Source organism: Anoplopoma fimbria, chromosome 8 (genome assembly GCF_027596085.1).
Source record: "Anoplopoma fimbria isolate UVic2021 breed Golden Eagle Sablefish chromosome 8, Afim_UVic_2022, whole genome shotgun sequence".
NCBI lineage: Eukaryota > Metazoa > Chordata > Actinopteri > Perciformes > Anoplopomatidae > Anoplopoma > Anoplopoma fimbria.
The window spans coordinates 19,003,867-19,025,548 of record NC_072456.1 but is presented as its reverse complement, the minus strand read 5'-3'; the positions used below and the strand labels follow the sequence as shown (position 1 = coordinate 19,025,548).

General features: G+C 40.3%; 1 protein-coding gene across 2 annotated transcripts in view; it reads left to right on the top strand.

The window, feature by feature from the left end:
* xpr1a (xenotropic and polytropic retrovirus receptor 1a) overlaps nt 1–21,682 on the top strand; it is a 66,095-nt gene that overhangs the window by 5,029 nt on the left and 39,384 nt on the right. For both annotated transcript variants that reach the window (XM_054603541.1, XM_054603542.1), the window contains exon 2: nt 1,324–1,375. In XM_054603541.1, coding sequence (XP_054459516.1) covers nt 1,324–1,375 — 52 coding nt within the window. The remainder of the gene's footprint in view (nt 1–1,323; nt 1,376–21,682) is intronic.

Below are 21,682 nucleotides of genomic sequence, written 5' to 3'. Positions count from 1 at the left end.
CATGCTGCAGACAAATGAGATGTGTACCTCTTGGATTAGACTCCAGTGTCAGTCTCGTTGTGCAGGTAATTCACAGAGGAATTTAAGTTATAACAATCCAGGTTGCTTTCTGATGCACAGCAGTCTCTGAGTGGCTCCCACCCACACACAGGATTACTCACACCGCTCTCTCATGTCATGTTACGAAAGCAGAAGGTTATATAGAAACATGGACAGAGAGAGTGAATGGATATGATCAGTGGATAAGAGAGAAAGACATACAGTTTGTCACATTTGGATGACAGAATGTTTTTCTCCTTCAACTCTAAATCATATTTGAACATTTTATTTACTGGCAGTATGCTGAACACTACTTTATTTATTAAGTTAAATGAGATTTTCTTTTCTATTTTGCTGGGGCAGTTTAGTCAGTTTCAGTTTGAGTCTTTTTTCTCTGATTACCACTGATATGTTCAGATGAGCCAGCGTGCAATTATCTGTCAGTTGCCATTATCTTCGAGATCAATCTTATTGCAGAGAAACAGCCTCACATGATGTCTCTCTCTCTCTCTCTTGTTTCTGCCAGTTGGTCTATCTGCCTGTCTCTCTCTACGTCCCAATCTGCTATTTTAATTAGAAAGTTGTACACTGGGTCAATCTCTTCATTAGTTAAATAACAATTTTATTTCATCTGTAATTTATGCTATGATTTTTAATTTTGTAACATCTTGTGTAGTCAGGCCGCCTTGCTTCCTTACTTGTTTCACTGTTTTAGATCAACTGAAACAGAACAATAACACAGCAGCACTGTCATTCTAAAATCACCACAGGATAATTAATATACATTAATGCAGGTAGATTATTCTTTCTCAGTTCTATAAATATCTGTGTAACTTGTTTAACTTGAAGTAAATTAGTTAATTTAAATTCCAGAGTTTGTGCCTTGTTCATTATGTGAACAGCTGTGTGGCAGTTGCTGTAATCTCCCCATATGGAGAACAATAGTTTAGTTAATGGCTCTTAAATGGCTTTAGATGGTTTAAATGCTACTCTAAAAGCAGATGGTGCTAATAATTGTGTAATGCATGGTCTGCTGTAATCCTTTCTCGCTTGTACTGGTGTATGTACTGTAAATACACCGACTTTATTTGATCTGATGTGGAACAGTCTAATCTTTTAAATGACCCCACAGTTACTCCATACATGTATGTATACATTAATCCTCTGTATCTATGGATTATATGGACTCTAATGACTTGGCATATAGTTAAACATCCCGGCAAAAGTACATCTGTGTACAATCTTTTGTGTCGTAATTTAGTTTTCTGCTTTTTTTCTCATCAGGCATTCAAGGACATGCTGTATGCTGCCCAGGACCAAGCCCCGTCCATAGAAGGTAAGGAGACCCCCTGTTCGTGCACGCACACACACACACACACACACACACACACACACACACACACACACACACACACACACACACACACACACACACACACACACACACACACACACACACACACACACACACACACACACACTTGTGTACAACAGTTTGCCTGGGGCCTGTTTGGGCATCCCTAGAATAACAGCCATTCATCTGCTAAAAATAGTCGGAAATCATCACTAACATGCTGCCACTCACTCCGCAAAGAATAATAGAGCAAATTACAAAATCATTACCTTCCAGCTTACTATCTTAGCTTTTGAACTTTGAAAAAAAATGCCATGAAAGAAACAAGTTGAAAGTTTTGTTAAGGGAAAACATTTTTATGTTGTACACTTGCTGATGTATCATGCTCGATAACCTGTCTTCAGTAACTCTCCGTGGTTTAAAACAACAGTGTACCGGTAGTCAACATGGCAGATAAGATGTGGAGTTCAGGGGCCGGCAGTGCTGAGTGCTACTCAACACAGCAAAGATAAGGAAGGCCATTGGCTATAATTAATCTTTGGCATTAGACTGCAAATGATGTGTTATGAGGGAAAGAATGTAAACCATTTCATTTTATTTTGGACACCAGTTTGTAAACAACTTTCTTTAGTTGCAGGCTCGAGACATGGCCTACTTTACGATGGGCTGAGCATGTCTGGAAAAAAATGGGCTTGTTCTGAAATCTGGCTACACAAAACATATCTCTACCATGCTTGCACATCTGTACTGTGATAGGAAAAGCAACTGTGCTCCAAACTTGTGCGTGTGTGTCTGTGTAGAGATAGATTATTTGGTGTGTGCAGCATGAGCTCAGTTCCAGCTCAGTTCCAGCTGAACAGTCTCGATATGGATGGGAGTATGATATGACTCTATCCATGATCAACAAGAACATAGTCATAGGGTGTGGATGACATCGCTCTGTCTCTGTATGTGAGTCAGCTTCAGGCAGAAAGACAGACAGTAGGCGTGAAAGGGAATGGAGACCCTCAGGATTTATTACGTAAAGAAATCCTATGAAATGTGCTTTAAGTGTAAAAAAAGCTCATTTGATTTATGTGTGTATGTTTGTGTTGCTATTGCTATTGTTTGTTCATAAATATCAAATAAAACACTACTGTTGAACACGTCTTGTTCAATGAAAATTATGTTCTCACATTTGAGCGCCGTCTCCAGAGGTTGTTAGCCATGTTAGACGAGATGGCGTGGATGATAAATGGTTTCCTTTCTCAGGTCTGAGCTTAACCCATGGGTCACTGCTCTGCCTCTGTCACTTTGACACAAGATAGATTTGGCCTTTTTATGAATCATAACAGGATCAATCAATCAGTAGAAAATCCTTCTGTGTCATAAACATGGTATCGTTGTGAGGTTTCAGCAGTCTCCACTAAATTATAGTGATTTGTGTTCTTTTCTATATATTTCTTTTTACATACCAAAACACTGAAGCAGGCAAGTTCAAAAAAAGGTGTGTCAGCGATGTCATTTGTTTTATAGCAGAGTAGACTTCTTTGAATGTATCAGACCATGTTTTTCATGGGAGAGCCAGAGGCTGTAATGAAAACAGAAGTAGAAGGAGACAAACGGTGTTATTGAGCCCTGTCTAGAAATCTCTCCTGAGGCTGAGATTCTGTTGACTTTTCATAAGAGAAATAAGATTAGCAGGTGTCATAAACTTCAAGCTTACTGTAGCACTTTCTCTACACACTCTACTAGACCCAATCTGTCAAATCTGATTTAATTTAAACTGTGGCAGAGCGATATTGGAAAAATAAACTGAACTTATATGGCATTTTTTTTATCAGTTAGTGGACAAAGTGCAATTTGCCTCTTATTCACCCATTCACACAAACACTATACACTGAATCCAGCTGTTCAAGACACTGGAGCATTAGGAGCAGTTTTTGGTTTATGGTTTTGCTCAAGGACATGTCACCACATATCATATAGACACAGGGAAGAGTCGGGGATCAAACCCCTAACACTGCGATTAACCCACTCATCTCCTGAGCTACATTGCCTCTGTTGTTTCACATCATTCTTATGTTTGTATTTTTTTCCTTTAGAAACATTGAGTGCTTGAATTCATATTCAACACTTGTTAGCTTATTTATTTTTTTATGTCTTTTTTGGGTTGTTTTTGTCATGCAGATTTGAGACCAGTAGAGCAACCAACAATTATTGTCATTCTTTATTTAATATGCCAAATATTTTCTAAAGTTATTTATTTGAATCACAATTTCCTCAACTCCAAGGTGATGGCTTTGTGTTGCTTGATTTGTCCAACTAACAGTCCAAAACACAGATATATTAATTTTACATTCACATAAAATGGCTAGAAAGCAGCAAATCCTTGAGCTAGGGATTGTTTTGCGGCTCAATAAACCAGAAACCCAAAAAGTCATTAAATGCACCTAAATTGGGCATTGTGCAAGTTTTATGTCACCATTGCACATGCGTCTGATATGGATTGTGAAACAATATATTTAAATCCAATTTTAAACCTTGATTATTTTATTAAATCTGCTTCCTGAGTGGAAGACTAATTATGCGATTTGATTCTCACTCCTTCTCCCTCTCCCTCTCCCTCTCCCTCCTCCCTTAGTCATTACAAAAAGGAGGATTTTTGGTATTCAGAAGATGTTTCCCTTGCCTCAGGGAGACAGTTTACTGGGTTATAACTACTTGCTCACCCACTCTGCTTTCATACTGAACACCCTGCAGTACCTGATAGGGCTGTGTAGATAGAAACAACACTGAACAGGCAGCACTTCAAAGCCTCTGTCAGGGCCTCTGTATTTGTGTCATTGTGAGACTGTCACTTCAAATGGCCAACAACATTAAAAAATATGTGCAATGTTAATGATTTGATCTTTCTATGAGGGCACATTGTCTCTCCTGCTGTGTTATGTGTTGCAGTGATAGCAGGGCTTTTGTTTAAAATACATTACACACTACAGAGAGCCTTTGTAGGAACATACCCCATAATATGCACTTCTTTTAGCACCATATTTAGTCTAATTAATCATTCAGTTTCAACAAGATGAATGTACAGTAATTAAGAGAGCTTGTTGCAAACAGACACAAAAACCCATGCACATTATGGTTTGCGCTGCCGCTGCACATGACCCTTCACCCCTCATTAAGATCCTTTGTTCTCATTCCCTCTGCCCCTCCATTGGTCCTTATGTAATTGTAATTAAAACACGCCTGTCCCTGTACCGTGGAGAGCCAGAGGAAGACAACAGAGAGAACAGCTGGCTGGGTTTCTGGTTCCCCCTGTCCCAACCATTAGAATGAGTTATGCCACAATTTAATTCAATTAGTCTGCTGATTATCAGCAATCAGAGAACAATGGCCGCAGATAATAAACACACAGCTTTAACACTAATCTCAGTGTTTTGTGTCATACTATTTCCAGCAATGTTTGCATGCGTCACATACATGCCATACATGCTTATATTTGTATTGAAGCATTTTTCTAATCCCACAGCGGGGGAGATGGTTTCACACTGCGAGTCATTCAGTTGTCGTCTCAGTCATTCCTTCATTCATTCATTGTGTCCTTCATTCTGCTACTCTGTAAATGGTCAGTCTTCTACTGTGATGGTATCTGTACTGGGTGGGAGTAATGGGAGCTGTGGGGAAGTGGCAGTGATGGCACTGGGAGAAAGGGTGGGGCTCCTTTGTAGCACCATGAACACACACACACACACACACACACACACACACACACACACACACACACACACACACACACACACACACACACACACACACACACACACACACACACACACAAACACACTGTGTCCGAGAAGGAGAATGGGGTGCTACGTTATTGTCTTACAGCACAGGGGACCAGAGAATGGATTTCTTTTTCTCTGAATCACAAGGCTTAGATGTCAGTTATGAATGAATCAGACCCCCCCCCCAAAAAAAAAAAGATATGATGAATGGATATTTCTCATGCATCTCATATTATTTACTTTTTTTAGCTTATATAGTAAAGGTACTTTTTTAGGAAATGTCCACCTTATTGTCACTACTGACTTGTGGCCTAATCCATTTAAGGCTTTTCGTGTTTCATGAAGACAAATCAATATGAGTGTAAAAGCAGCTGCCTGTAAATAGGATGCGTGCAGTGCTTCTTTGTGTGGCAATTAATTCCTGTTCCATTTCCATCATAAATAAATGTGAAAGTAGGCTGTTTACCAAAAAGTTGACGTAGCCGCCAGTATTTTTGATTAACCTTATCAGTTATTTGTTTTATAGTTTTAAAATAAGACGTCCACTTTTATTTAAGGAGTCCTAACCTATCCCCTTTAAAGAACGAGATAAGAATGTTAATGAAACTTTTAACCTTGTAAGACGTTTACACATGTTTGAGTTGATGCAGGAGGCTTGATCTCAGAATGTGTTCTGTCACTAGCCATTACCACAGCCATGTTTCATTCAGCTCAGAGAATGACAATCCCATTATTCTGCACACTGATATGAAAATACATAAATAAATTTGATGTCAGTATTTTGCTGCGCATGAAACTATTTTGCTGATAGTGAAGTTTAGGAATCTGTGCACTGTGTTTGAATGCCCATATGTTTGCATGTCTGTATGTATGTGCATGTGTGCAGGTTTGTTTCTGTGCCATGTGGCTATTGGGCATGCAGACTTCCCATTGGTACAGATAGTTAGTGTGCTTAAACACAAAGTGGTGTGTCTGGCTTGGGGTCCTAGCCAGTCCCAGGCCAGACTGTATTTGAGTTTAAGTGGTCCAGGGGTGTTGGGCTGCTATCAGAGAGAACAGAGCCCCTCATTTTTTTTCAAGAGCAATATGAAACCACCACTTACTTTACCGTTATGTGGTTGCGGCAAAAGTGGAATGAAATAAATCAGAATACAAATAATACCTCTCCATAAAGCTAGATGGATGTATACCTGAATGAAATTCATGTTTCACTCAGTTTCCCATTGAGTCATACAAGGCACCTACAAAGCCAGATGTACATTTTTCCATCCTAAACACCTGCACCATCACTGCCTTGTCTCTACTATGCGGCTTCCGAGGCCTTTGTTCCCACGCTTCCTTTTGGACAACAATGTGTCGCTCTCATTTGGCTTTGATTACTGGATAATAACGAGAACAGTAAACCTGCTCGCTGTTATATCTATTTCAGCTCTACAAGCACCCCTCTTCCAAATGAATATGTTTGTGTCTGTGTCTGAGCCAGCAGACCAAATCTGCTTAATGAAAGCAGCAACATGGATCACAGCTACCAATCACCTCAACTACACCTTTCAGCCAGCACTTATTCTGCTATTTTCTATTGTTGTCCATGCCGTTTGCTCGCCCGCTATTTCGTCTGCTGTTGTCGAACGTGATTAGAGGTTAGTTGGAGCCTGCCAGCCTGAGTGGTACAGGGCTGATTATTATTCTGCTGGTGTATATGATGGAACAGCAGCTGTTATTACTGTTGTTGATCCCCCTTGGAGTTTGTCGTGTGTGGAATAGCATTCTGATTTCTGTCTTTTGCTTGCTTTGGCACGTTGATAATTAAAGTTTTTTTTATTCAAGCAGTCTTGCAAAAATATCTATTTATTTCTCTTTTTTATTTTTTAAAACAATGCTTTTTACCTTGCCTGGGTCTAAGCCACTGGATCAGTTTGTGGCCTTTTGGGATTTCTTTGTTATTGCTCATCAAGTATACAAGTGATAAACAGTGATACATATTTTGTCCTCACTAGAATGTTGTATCAATTATGGAAAACCATGGATGCATCTATATACTAGATGGATAAATGACTACATGCGTGTATATAGATTGAGTCCCCCCAGCCACAGCGGCTCAGTGATACATGCACAACAGGCAGCCAGACTGAAAAACACATACAACTCTTTGTTTAGTGAAAAAAAAAGGAAAGGCAGATGCTGGCAGCATGGCAGGAGGTCAGGCAGGCACTCAGAAGGTGAGAGAAGCAAAGGACGGAAGTGAGACAGATTGAAAGGCAGACAGACAGGTAGACAGTCAGGAGGGTTCAGAAGGACAGTAGTGTGGCAGGCCGGGTCCCCCACCAGCCTGCATTATTGATGGGCTCCTTGACAAGCTGCTGCTCTTGCTCGCTTCCAAGCCCTAATTGTGGGTTTTTGTGGGGGTTGATTTTTTTTTTTGTCCTAAATCTTGGACCTAGAAGGTCGACATAGAAAAAAAATCAAAGCCAAGCTAAATAAAGTGAAGCAATACTGAAACACGACAACTACAAGTGAATAGGAAGGACCTAATGACCAAAACTGAGTGAGATCTTTTAGAGGACAAATTCTATTGTTGCTGCTTTTAGACAAAACCTTATTTATTGTCCCAAAAAATTAGAGGTGAGACGCCTGAGGTTCTTCATCCAGTGGAGATTATTAGTCCACAATAGACTCCCACAGCAAAATCTTTTCAAAATTATACACCTATGCCATGCCGTTAAAACAGGACATTTCTTGAGTAGTTAGGCCTACATCTGTAATCAAACATACATAATGGGGTTCTCTAAGCAGCCTCAATCCTACAGAGCAGTTAAGGAGGGGAGGTGGCAGTGGATTGTGAGATTGGTCCTTTGATGGGGCTTCTAAGGGTATTAAAGGGGGAGGGAAGCAGGGGGGGTCAGGGTCAATAGAAACCTAGGATCGCTATCCCAAGGTCAGGGATCTAATCGAACAGCAGTAATGAACGATTGAAAAGGTGATAGATAATTGGATGAAGACGGCGATGAATAAAGATGGCCAGCAATCTTTGCTTTTATGTTTGACATGATGATTATGGAGAAAAAGAAAAAGGTTGGAAAACATTGATAAATAGATATAGAAATAGAATAGGATTGCCAATGACCAGTCTGGATCAGAAATAGATAGAAACGGAGAGCTAGAGATCCTTCAGGCAGCAGACAGACAAACAGACTGAGTAGGAGGTCCCTGGGCTCATCTCCAATGCATGTTGCCCTGCATTAGCACTACAGCCATCCCACAAGAGGAAGACACGGAGAGAAAGAGAACCTTGATAGATGAAAGTCTTCTATCCATCCATCCCTTCCATCCATTATTCATCGGTGAATTAGATCTCGCCTGAATGAAGTAGAGGAAAGAGGAGAAGGAGGAGAGTGGGAGAGAGAGGGAAAGGTATGGGTTGGTTTAGAGGAAGATGGATCTGGATTGCAATGTTTGTGGTGTAAGAAAAGGGTGAGGAGTTCAGATGAGGCTGAGGCTCCAGCACGGAGGGTATTTTTAGATTTGGGGCATTTTACAGTCTGAGTGTTGGAGGATAAGATTTCAACTGGTGCAAATGTTGTGTGGGCAAAATTGGAAGAAGGGGTTTGAGTTGTAGAGGCAGAGGGCAAAGAAAGAGCAGAGGTAGAAGGGGCTGAAAATATATGAAAAAATGATGATATGTCTGTGTGTTTTTGGGAGGGGATGGATCAGGGAGGGGTAAAAGGTGCTCAGAGGAGTCGAGGTAATCATGGAGCCCCCTCAGCTCTCTAATTTAGTTAGGAAGGCCTTTAAGGGTTATGGATCCTCTAGTCAATAACTTGTCATTACTGAGCCTCAGTCTCTATGCCTGTATTTTGTGGCTATTTACATGAGGGTGCACATCTGTTCTGGTCATGGCAATGATCTCCTGATCTCCATGCCCTATTAACATACTGCCACTTGAAAGAGGATTAAAGGAACTGGCTATGATCTCTACATCTTCAAAGATGGACAGAAGCTTTACACCTATGTTTAAGATACACATTATATAGTTTGTCTCAGACATCTCATCTTTAGTTCAATGAGAATGCAATCCTGCAAAGGTTAAACAAACAGAAAGCATAACTCATATGATCTGGCTGTTTGCCAGGTGCACAAGGGGAGATCATATACATAGAGCACCAGGAGAGATTTCAAGCATGTGAGGCATGTGGATGTAATGAGATCTGACTCATGTTGATTAGAAATCAGCTGTCAAGGTCTCAAGGGTTTGGTGTATTTGTGTAGCATTAGCAGGGCTTCCAAACCCTAATCTAACCTCTGTTATGAGGCAAGTTATTGTTTTCAATCGTCAATGAGAAGCCCTTATCAACAGCTTTGGATGTTTGCCAGCAGATCAGCCAGGCTCTGCTGACTGTGGCCAGTCAGTCAAAGCTGACCGCATGGCGCTTATCTAGTAAGGATTCACACAAGGCTGCTTTGATGGCTCAATTTAAATAGTTTCTGTATTGACTGACTGCATTGATTGGCTGGAATTGAAGACAATCAGTCACTGAGTGGTGAATTGAAATGTGCAGCTCATATGGCTTCTGTCCTTTGTTCAAAGATTCAAATAACTAAACAGTCTAAATAACAGAAAGCATCAATACAAAGCAGGGAGGTGATGATGGAAGGATGGAGAGAAGTCTACAGCCATGCGACCTTGTCTCTGCCATGTGTGCTTTGATGCCTTTGTCCTCTCACATTGCCGCTCTCTGCCGCACTTGAATACAACTGACAGTAGTAGCGGAGACACCCACACATTTTACTGCATGCAGAGAGACGCTAACAAACAGGCACACTCAGGCACATAAGGAGCTGTGTGCTACAGGCGGTGTGGGTGTGATTGTGAGCTATAGGTGATGACAGCGGGGCCATATGCTGATTTTTTTCAGTATTTCTTTTTTGGCACTGCAATTAGAGTGCAACCAATGAGATCATTACACAGTGTCCGTACTGCTGCAATTCTTAATTTTTGTATAAATGTTATGGGGAAATAATTAAAACCTTCATTTCTTTAAAAAAGCTTGATTACGCAAACAGCTATTTTCATTGTGTCACTCTCTGATGGGAGATCTTTAATTCTGATGTCTAAATTATTCTCAGCACTAGGACTGGGAAGCTGTTATTGGTGTTATTTTCAATTCAATCGATATATTTGTCATGGATGTGAGTTCAGTTTTTAGAGGACATTTGCATGTTCGAGTGATGCATGATGGTTGTATGTGGGTGGGTTTGTACTGTAGGTGTTAGTGTGTAGGGCATTGCAGAAGACACAGTGTCCTTCACTGCGCCAGCTTGCTGCATCGCATCTCTGGAGAAACGGCCAGAACCTGGCTTAGATTGGCTCACGGGCACAAAAACTTGGTGGAAATGTACCAATCACATGTGAGACGACTCCTCATCTCTATATTGCCGTATTGACTTTCAGGTTCTTGTCAACACAATCACAGGCTACAGCACTACATCTGGCAGGAAAGGGATCTATTTCAGAGCTGATATTTGATGGAAAAATGTCTTGGGCAGGAAAGACTTTAAATTACTTCTTGTCCCGTGGGGGACAGCTGCAGTGTGTGTGATGTGCGTGATGTGCATGGTGTTTTTGTGTGTTACAAAATTGGCATTTATACTGTATTTGTGTTTGCTCTGGTCTCACTATATTTCATCCTCGACTGTTCGGCCCACTGGGCTGAATCAGAAAGACACACTCGGAAAAAAGACAAAGAAGTGGACAGGCAGACAGTGGGAATAGAGGGCTGAGAATGACAGATACTACGAGAGAGGAAGCATGAGAGAAAACGGAAAGGTGACATTGGTGGTAATTGGAGTAAAAAAAGCTAAATCCTCGGGGAGCCTCCTTCTCCAAACGTTACTATTACACATAAAAGACGTGTGAAAAGAAAACGAACTGGGGGCAGAAAGACATGAGCCTGGCTAAAGCTCTTTCATTTCAATAAATTTGGATTCAAAGCACATTTTGAGTGCTTTCCAAATATGGCAGTAATAACTCATCGTAATTTCAGTTTAATACATTTGAGGTCAGGGGGTTGTTCCTTAGGGGGCAGAAGAATATTGGACCAGATATAATTTCTCCTCTTATTTACACTACGTCAACTTCTTCTAATCCAGAGACAAGGAAAGAGAGAGAGATATATCAATAATTCACATCTATTGTTCTCTCCCGGACAGCCCGTCTGTCTTTATATTGAATGTTGAATTATTAACTGTGTGTGAGATTGGAAATATGGTGGATCTACCTCCTGATGCTCAAAAACTGTCCTGTCACTTAAGGGCAGCCACAAAGAGTGCCAAAAACAGGTAGTTGGTTAAGTGGAAGGTACATCAGAGGGTAACTTTGGCCTTTTTCAACCCCGGATCATATTTTAATACATTTTAGTCTAAGCGACTTATGAGGACAACAATGATTAAATTGATCCAGTACTGAGCAAGAACGCTGTAGTCAGCAGTTGCTTAACATGCAGCAATGTAATCATATCTGGCAATCATGCACAGTCAATTAACATCCACTAGAAGTGCTTGTTTTTGCCTCTGACAGGCTCAGATTATTCATTTCATATTAATTTATTTTTCTTTACCGTTCACTTCATCCGGGTTGTTTCTTATTTGCTAGTCTCGCTCTTAGAGGTGTATTTCTGAAATCTTGCGTCGCCTCCACATTGACAAAATCAGCAAAATATTCAGCCATGACATTGAAAGTCTTTTAGATAACACTAAACTACACTTTCTGTACAGAAAAACTGTACAGAAAAACAGCAACAATCCTCTCTCCAACTCTCACTCGCATATCCACCCTTCTCTTCTGGAAAAAAAGTCATATGACACAATTTCATGTGGAATAAGTGCTTTATAAGGTTTTATGATATATTAAAAAACAAGTGATCAATTTATCTCTAGTGTAGTCTAATTTAAAGTCACCATGTCTGGACCGTTAGTGTTTATCATTCTTAACAATTCTTCCTGACCATCCCTGTCACCGTATGCTGGCCTCAGGGAATATACATATTTTATGTTCTCCACAACATGTGACTAGTGTATTAATGATGTATGTTAATGATTGAAAATTGATTCAGTGCTTGCGGAGTTGGCTCACTGTTAGGGTTGAGTCTTGTGTGTACACTACATTTTTGCTGCACATTTGTACCTGATGGTATGTTCTTTGACTCCTCGTCATGACTGCCATCTAAAGTGGACTCTTGACTTCCAACCAGCTATATTATTAAAGAGAGACGCCCCTTAGTGGCTTTTCAGTAGAAACAACAGTTTGTCTCTGTTTTGCATTTTGTCCTCGGGGCAAACTGCACGGCTTCTTCTTGACAAGTGCCATCTGATAATTGGGCCTCATAATCAACCTATTAGTATGCAGCTCAATTGAGCAGAGAACATCTTATTGTTCCCCTGGCATGAGCAGCAGCCATTTGTAAGAGGATTATTGTAAATTTGTTGTTAGGATTTTTATGAGAATGAATCATATTTGTAATGAGTTAAATTGCAGTGTTGTTAATCTCGGAAGCATTCATTTTTAATTTAGCCAGGAACATGGGTTGCAATAGCAGTTGTAAAACCTCTATCAAGATGCTTTTTAATATTTCTGAAAGAAGAAAATCTGGTTGTATCACTGTGTTCCAAAGTTGGTTTCACAGTAGGATTGCAACCTTATTTTCTGTACCTTTCTGTGGACAAACAAAGCTGAGCTGAACTTTCTACAGTTACCATGGCACTGAAGAAAGAGACCAGAATCACTTGAGCCTTGTTTTGTTCCTGTGACTTTCAGGTCCCAAACACAATAACTGTTGAACATGTAGAACTAAGGGCCGGGGTGCTTGGTTGAATTTTAATACAGTCTTGTGAAAGCGCACTGCTACCTCTTGAGATCATTAGAAAAACAAATAGGGTAAAGATACTAAAAGGATTCTTGATACTCTATAATCACAATGGGAAGTGCTCCTACCTGAGGACCTGTGTGTAGTAGGACAACGGCATAGAGCAAATACAGTGCATTGTATATAGTATTTATGTGTATGATATTCATCATCATTTTCATGTGAAATTTTGTACAGATATATAAAGTAAAAAAGGTATTTATTTTACCTCTATAGTGCATATTGCTTCAACTTTCTGGTATAGTGATGTTGTGTGGTTGCTGTCCTTAATAACTTAATATTTTTACTACATTTTATCAATATACCAGCAATAATATGGGGAAATCTTTCGTTTTATTCAAAACTCTTTAATCTCAATTTTTTTAAATAATAATTCCTGCTTCACAGTGATAGTAAATAAACTGAATGGAAAAAATAAACATTTCTGTGAGTTTGACATGTTTTCAAAGCACTGCTGTCGTGGTGTAAATTATCATCAGGACAAAAACAATGTTGTTCGTTGACAATACTGAAAATGCTACAATTCATTAGTTTTAAAGGCATAAAAATGTCAGTTTGGATTTGTGTGTGTGTGTGTGTGTGTGTGTGTGTGTGTGTGTGTGTGTGTGTGTGTGTGTGTGTGTGTGTGTGTGTGTGTGTGTGTGTGTGTGTGTGTGTGTGTGTGTCTGTGTGTGTGTGTGTGTGTGTGTGCAACCCGGGTTAACAAGGAGCAGGTCAGATCTTCAAGGGTTGATTTTTGTCTGCCCTGAAAAATGACCAGGCATATACTGTTTGCTGCAGGGCTTAAGAACGCTCAGTCAGTATGGTTCATGCGCTGACACACACATGCACCCACACACACACATGTTCACCACTCTGAAACCACAGAAATCTCAGACTCTGATTTGGTGGTCTATTTGTACTGAGGCCATATGAAGGGGATGGATGGGAATTCAGAGCTCCAGTGCTGGCTGGTGGTTGACAGACATGCTGCTCTTTAAACTCAGCTGGTATCTACCCCATGTTGCTGAGTGACACACACAGCCTCTAACACGTACACACACTACACAAATGCCACTCACAACGGACGCTCTACAGTTTGTATGTCACCATACATATTCTACCCAGCATGCTTGCAAAAAAGCCACGAGCCCCATATGCTTCCCTAACACCCCCCCAAACAATCTATGTATACTTGTGAGGACTATCATTGACATAATTAATGACAAGTCATTTGAAATTACAACTGCATCAGGATTCCACTCCCTATATCTTTGCTCAAAATAACAAAACAGCTGAAAATGTATAAAGATTCAGATGAGGCTTAATAAATCTTTAGAGTGTGGCACATTTTGGCTCATGCTCTGCTATGTCGTCAGTCGTTAATCTGTCAGTTGTTAGCATCCGTGTCTGCATCTCGTCTTGTTGTGTTGCCTCTATGTTGATATGCGTATATCTGTTTGTTTTTGTGTGATAACGTGGACACAAATATCCCTCTGGGAAAATAAATGTAAATCTGGTTTGAAATCCGGCTGAAATAATAAAGTATTAAGAGTAATAATTTGGACTAAAGCCATCACAATGTGGCCACCTGCTTTTCCAAGGCTCATAATTGATGACTTAAATATACTAATTTGCTCATGAATGCTTTGTGAAAGAAAAAAAAAACCCACAACAGGCACTTCCTGCTCATGTAAATCATTTCACTAATATGATTCTCAAGCTCCAAGGTCAGTATGCTCCTAATCTCATTGAGTCAGGAAATTGCTCCTGATCTAATAATATCAAGTGTTGGATTCCTTCCTCTCCGCCTGGATGGCAAAGGTAGAATGGGCGGTATGATAGCTCATTCATAAGTTAGAGTTACACCATTACAATGAATGAATGGAAACGGAAGTACCACTGGGAAAGTTGAGCTGCAAAATAGTTTTCAACTTTAACCTGAAGTAACTTTGACTACAAAAACATCCAGTTTGGCCTCAATTTACAATTTAGCTTTATTTGTTTCCCAAAAATATTCATTCCAACTGTGAAAAATTAACCAGTGCTTTAGTTATGGTTGGGATAAATATAAGGCTTAGCATTGTGTTAAAATTGTGTTGCGTTATCCAAATACCAAGAATATATCCAAGAATACTTTAGTTACTCTGCAATCTTTCTTTTAATCCTCACTTTCTTTCTGTATAGTGTTTTTTTATTCCATGTTTTATCCTCTCTCTTTGATTCTACCTCTGATCTACTTCTTATGCTTTTTGAAACCCCAAATGCCTTTACTTCCTTCCTCTTTTATTCACTTTCTTTTTGAATCTCGTGCTAACTTCTCATCTTTTTATTCCCTCTGTGACCCAGTTTCGACCCTCTTTGCTTCTATTCCTTCTACTTCTCCTTTATTTGTCCTCTATTTTTCATCCATCTTCTACTCCCTCCTTTGCATTTGACCACATACTGTAAAATAAACATGTTATAAAAAGTTATTACACACAAAGAGCTATATTGAGTGGATCACGGATATCACTTCTGACATAATATTAATCTATACAGTTTATGAGATGCATTCAAGACGTCCATGGTTATAATTTCAGCTCTGCCTAAGTGCAATGTTTCCTGACACTGTGCAGAATTTATTCTCCCTCTCTGAGGAAAATGCCTTGTTTCATGTCTGCTTATCTGCTAGCTTCTAAATATACAGAAATATGTCTGTGCATGGTTTTGTGTATTTGTGTGTGTGTGACTGTGTCAGTGTCAGTGTGTTTTTCTGAATGTTCTTCTCCTAATATTTCAGTTCATTTTGTCCTCAAAGTGAAGCTGTTTGTGACTCTTATCGAGAGGCTGCAGCTGCTGTTGTGAGAATACCACGGCAGCCTGGAGGGACACCTTCACACAAATGCACACACACCTTGGTTTACCCAAGCTGACTAAGGCACACACCCCCAAACAAGCATGAATAACAGCATGTTGTTATATTAACCTGTAAAAGGATGTATGGGAATCTCTTGAGGATGAAAGAGCATCTCATTAATTGTACGCAAATTAGGTGGCTGGCTGCTCAAAGCATATTTTGTGAGCATGCGCTATTCATACAGTTGTTGCTATACCAATTTTATTTTTGTATCTAATGACACCCCAAACATAAAAGTAATAGTTATAGCAATGGTTGTTGAATTTTAAAAGAGGTGCTGTACTGGGCTACATATAAATGGCATGCAAAATAGCAATCTTTCACAAGTCTTTCCATGATATATGATGATGTATCTCAGGTAACATACTCAGTCTCATGGGGGATGATGTATTTCTAGTTATGGAAAACTTCATGCTGTCGAAGCGATAGTTATAATATTACCTCTCTGGCCCCCTCTGTTAATGTTGTGGCCACCCTGTAGGTTAATGGATGCTGAATATCATCCACCTCTACAGAGCAGCCTCGCTGCGTTGGCCATGGTTACAGTAGTGGAGCCTGGGCTCTTATTCTGTTTAGATTAATGGCCCCAGCTTGGACTATTGACACAACACTTATCTTGTTTTTATGAGTCCAGCGGCTTCTCTATATAAACCTTAGAGGCAGTGCACCACCACACACAGAGGAGCGCACACAGAAGACACTCGCCTAGCTGCGGCTCCTACATGTACAGTTCAGTTACAGTTCAGTTACAGTTTTAAATGCCCTTTACTCTTTGTAGCACAATGTGTGTTTGTAGCTCTGTCATAATGGCTCTAAGCTTAAAATAATATGAAGGGCTGAGTTTGCCTTTTACACAGTTCACCTGCTGCCATACTATCTGTTGGGAGGTTTACATAAAATTATCCTTTTTTTTCTTATTATTAACAGCCTAGCAATTGGGCAAATGCATTTTCCCTTTAAGTAACTACTCAACCTGAAAATGTAATTCAGTTACCCCTTTTGACCACAAGCTCTAAACTATCATCATCCACAACTATTATCTCAATGTTTTCTTTCTTCAAACCCGTGTCCAAGGGATCACTTCCATTTATATAATTATTTATTATCAATAAACCACCTTTCTTTTGAGGACAACTCAACAACTCAACTCTAGCAATACTTAAAAATACAACTATATAGGCGGAACCTTTTTTTATGTTTTTATTGGCTTTGTTTCAATTGTTGAAGTCTTAGTTGGAGGTGGACTCCTCTTCCCGCTTCTCCTTCTGCTCCTTCCTCAAGCTGAAGAAGTGGCGGGCTCTTTTCCAGAAATTTCCAGATCTGTTCTTTTTCTCTGGAGCCTTCTCATCAGAAATCTGGGCCTCTTCCAGGGGTTCAGGTACTGTATGAAGGGAGTCCTTGTCCTCATCATTGTCCTTGTCCTCCTGCACCACAGGGACCTGTTCTTTCCGCTCATCTATGAGTTGTGGCGTATCTGTGTGGAAGGCCTGACTGACCTCTTCCTCATCTTTTTTATAGGTCTCATTGTTGAGTAGGATTTCCAGGTCCCCCAACTCTCTGTAGAAGGTCCTATGCCTGGTATCCTGTTCAGTCTTTACACTCTTGATCTGCCTTTGGTACACTGACACCCTTTCAGCAAGATACTTCATTTCTGTCTCAATTTGGTGCCGAAGGGTGTCAAACTTTTGTTTGTTGGACCTGAGATAAGTTCCATACCTCTGGTGGATCTCCTTGCATGAAGCTCTCAGTGTCTCGAAGTCACTGCTAGTTTCCTTCTCCTCAATCACCAACATCTCTTCCTTGCTCTTCTGGTGATCCAACAGTTTTTTTGTTTCTTTTAGTTGTTGGTTTCCAAGTTTGATCCTCAGTGTTTGGTCCCCGAAACACTTAGTAGCTCTCTCTGTGCAGAAAAGGTTGCTCTGTCGCTGTGACCTGTGGAGCTCGTTGGTCAAAGACTTCACCTGGTTACGAAGAGTCTCATTTTCATTCACCTTTGTCTCCAGGTTGGTGGAAAGCTCTGTAACCTTTTGCTCCTGAAAGCGATTGTGTTCTTCTGCTGTTTGGAGCTGAGCCTTCAGATCTTCTACCTGTTTAAGTAGGTTATCAAATTCTGTCCCACTGAAAATGTCAAAAATCTGTTTCCTAGCCCAGTTATAGGTGCCCAGGGCTAATAGACTCAGTCTCAGAGTCATGTTGACTAGCTGCCTGAAGATGCACTTACAGCATGTCACCTGTTGAAAGGTAAAAAATTATTGAACTGGCTGTGAATTATTATTTTTTTAAATTTGTATTGCCTTGACGTTCCACAGTTCTGCAGTTCCTGTTGATTTGCATGTTTACATTCAGTTTACAAGAACCTTCACACAGGTCTTAGCACACCTCAAACCTGACAACCAGTATAAAAACAGATATTTTGAGATACTGCAATTACTGTGCCTGGTGGTGGTTGTTTAGGAAATAAACACCAAAGCCTCAAAAGTAATTTTTTTTTTACATTTCAATTGTTTCACAAATTTAATTAAACAAAATAGGAATTTACGAGTTAGAAGAAGGTTTTTGCTTTTACTTGACTAATTTGCACTAACTATTTTCCTCTGCCTAAAGTATTTGAGTTGAGCTAAACACATTGTGGATCACAATCTCTGTACTGGAAGATACAGTACACACATAGACAGCAAGGCCCATATTAGAAAATGTACTTTACCCCTGTTTATAACCAAATGCCTACAAAATAGTGACATCCCTTTCAGCCTCAGCTGTATTTGTGTTTAGTGCTAATAAGCAAATGTAAGCATGCTAACACTAAGTTGGTAAAAGGGTAGTTTGGCGAATGCCCTTTCAAACGACAGAAAGAAACTATTGCAGAGAGAGACACAAACTTGTTAAATACATTCACAGAGATGGTACGCCAAGCTCTGTGTATTAGTAGTGCTTGTATTGTTCTGCAGCTTTACAGCAGATCAGAGGGAATGAGAATGAGAATGAGCAGATGAGATGTCCCTGTAGGCTTCGCTTCCTCTGTACCTGGAGGATCAAACACAAAGACTGAACAAAACATCACAGGAGCCGTCAGCCACAGTTAGGCTAACAGATTGCCTTGCCTAAACTTATGTCTGTCAAAGTGCAGTGGGTGTGTGTGTGTGTGTGTGTGTGTGTGAAGAGGAAGAGAGAAGAAGGTTTGTGATACAAATGATTACTCCTAGACCACATGCAACTTATCTCTGGTATACTCACACACACACACACACACACACACACACACACACACACACACACACACACACACACACACACACACACACACACACACACACACACACACACACTGGCTCCAACCAGCAAATATAATTGGCAATAATATGCTCTAACAGAACTGTGTTTTCATCTGTCAGATCCAGATACGATGCTTCTGTGTCTCACCAGACCAAAGTGGAAATAGTCCAATATCTTTTTACGTTTTTAAAAATTGAATATGTTCGAAGTCATGCTCTTTCACACTTCACAGCATAGGAACCATGTTTTTTCCACAGGGAAGGTTTAGTTTAAATGATATTTTCCACAGTTTGAGGAAGAGGAGCAGGAGAAATTGAGGCAGTTAAGAAGAGCGTAAAGAGTCCTCTGTATACTGCAACACTAAGAAAATCTCTATATATAGATGATTTCATTTATTAAGAACAGTGAGTGTTTTACTGAGAAACTAATTGAGATCCAAATAAACAAAACAGAAAACAAAGTTCACTAATTTAATTTCTGTGACATGTAGTTTAGCTATTGAAATGACTGGCCCAGAGCTGGTATTAATAACGGCAGTATTCAAAAACAAGTGTTCCCATGCTCGCCGTATTCCCCCCAAACCTAAAGGTAGATATAATGTGCTGTAGGCTATTGGGTGAGTTTTAACCTCTTAGATCCACAGATGGCACCCAGACAATTGGGCACTCACTTAGCTGGTTGGCTGTGATAAAAGCTCCCTGCTGAACGGCAGCTGCTTTACATCAGTCACGATTGGCTAAGGTGGGAGTTGATGCTTGTGATTGGTTGATAGTGGTTAGATACAGGCTGCTGATGCTAGTCAAACGGTTGCCTGGATACAGCCATCCCTCACTGTGTTAGTGGCCTTGGCAAAGTGACGGACAGTATAAGTGCTCTGCAGAGGAATTTGTCAATCTGTTGATTCTGCTGCGCTCTTTATCCGTCTCTGTGATGGATCTGTATCTGTCTGACTGTAGCTCTTTTTCTCTTTTTCTCTGGTTCTCATTCTTTTTTCTCTTTATCCCTTAATGCATTTGTTATTATATTGACACATAAGTCTCAAATTTACAGTACAATATTGGCAAATACACAAGCAAGTATGGACAAAAAAGGCTACTGAAATTCTTATGATTTAATTTAAACACCAGTTTCCTATAATATCTATGGATCCGGGTAGTTTTGAAAACTAGGATAATGATGTGTGTCCGATTCTTTAATCCAGAGCAACATAACTTCAAATTGTCTTGCAATCTGGTGTGGATATTCATGGTCCTCAGAGAAAGATTCCTATTGTTTTTGACATCTCATGACCTTTAGTGTATAGTGCCACCATCAGCCTGACTCTTCAATAAATGTGCCATGGACATTCATGGTTCTCAGAGGATGAACCCACAGTTTAAATACCTTGGGGGGGCTTATTTTGCAGCGATGACCAACTTTATAACTCATGTGTAATACATTATCATTTTGTTTTGTTTGTCACTTGTATTTGTTAGGACCAAAAGCAATATGGTAGAAACCACTATATGGTTTCGTTTTCAGTACTTCATGCTCTGGCCACACTCCAGACCCTGAGCACAGCAGACCGCCTGCTAATTTGTTTTTCCTGCTGGACAGACAGTGGACTCCAGGACTGCACATTCTCCTGGACTCTTGTAGTCTCTCTGTGTGTTTGTGTGCAGTAGAAGCATAGAGAGTTAGTCGAAGGTGGCTGGTTTTCTTCCCTCTGGGAGCTTGGCCGCAGATCGCTGCCATCCCGTGAGCGACTTCTGCTGATGATTCATATTTCAGTGTTCGGTGTTTATCGTGCACACACACATATGCGCAGAAATACACACTGTATTTACTTTGAGAAATATAAGATAGCCTTCCAACCTTTGCAGCCATGTCTATCACTAGGAGAAAAGTGCATAGGCGGGAGGAGAATGTGAAAGTGAGATAAAGACATAAAAGGAGAAAATACAGAGAGGTAGACATTTGAGAATAACAGCAGTAAACAGAGAGAGAGAGATTTATGTCAGAGCTCTGCATTTATCTGTGGACACACAAAGTAGATTAACTCATTAAATTTAATGTGCTCAGTGGTCAGTTGAGTGGCCAGCAGAGCATAAACAGATGGTCCTCCTCCACAACTGGACTGTAGTTAAACTGGACCATTACGATGTCCCTTAACCTACTTTATCACCTCCTGTGATTCAGACATGTGCAGTTCACAGCAGCAGAGGAATCGAGGATCTGTGTCTAATATTTATCTGTCGGATTATGTAAACTGACCTCGCCTACCTGCACTGCAAAATACTCTTTACAAACATGACTAAATGACTTCCCGTCAACGCTCCGTGTTTACGTCACTTCAGCCACCTCAGCCCCTCCCTCCCTGATTGTCTATCAAGGCCAGTGACATGCTCCCGTTGAACCCTCGACTCAGTTGCCTTGACAACTGTTCTCACATTGGGCAGGGTACCTCTCACTT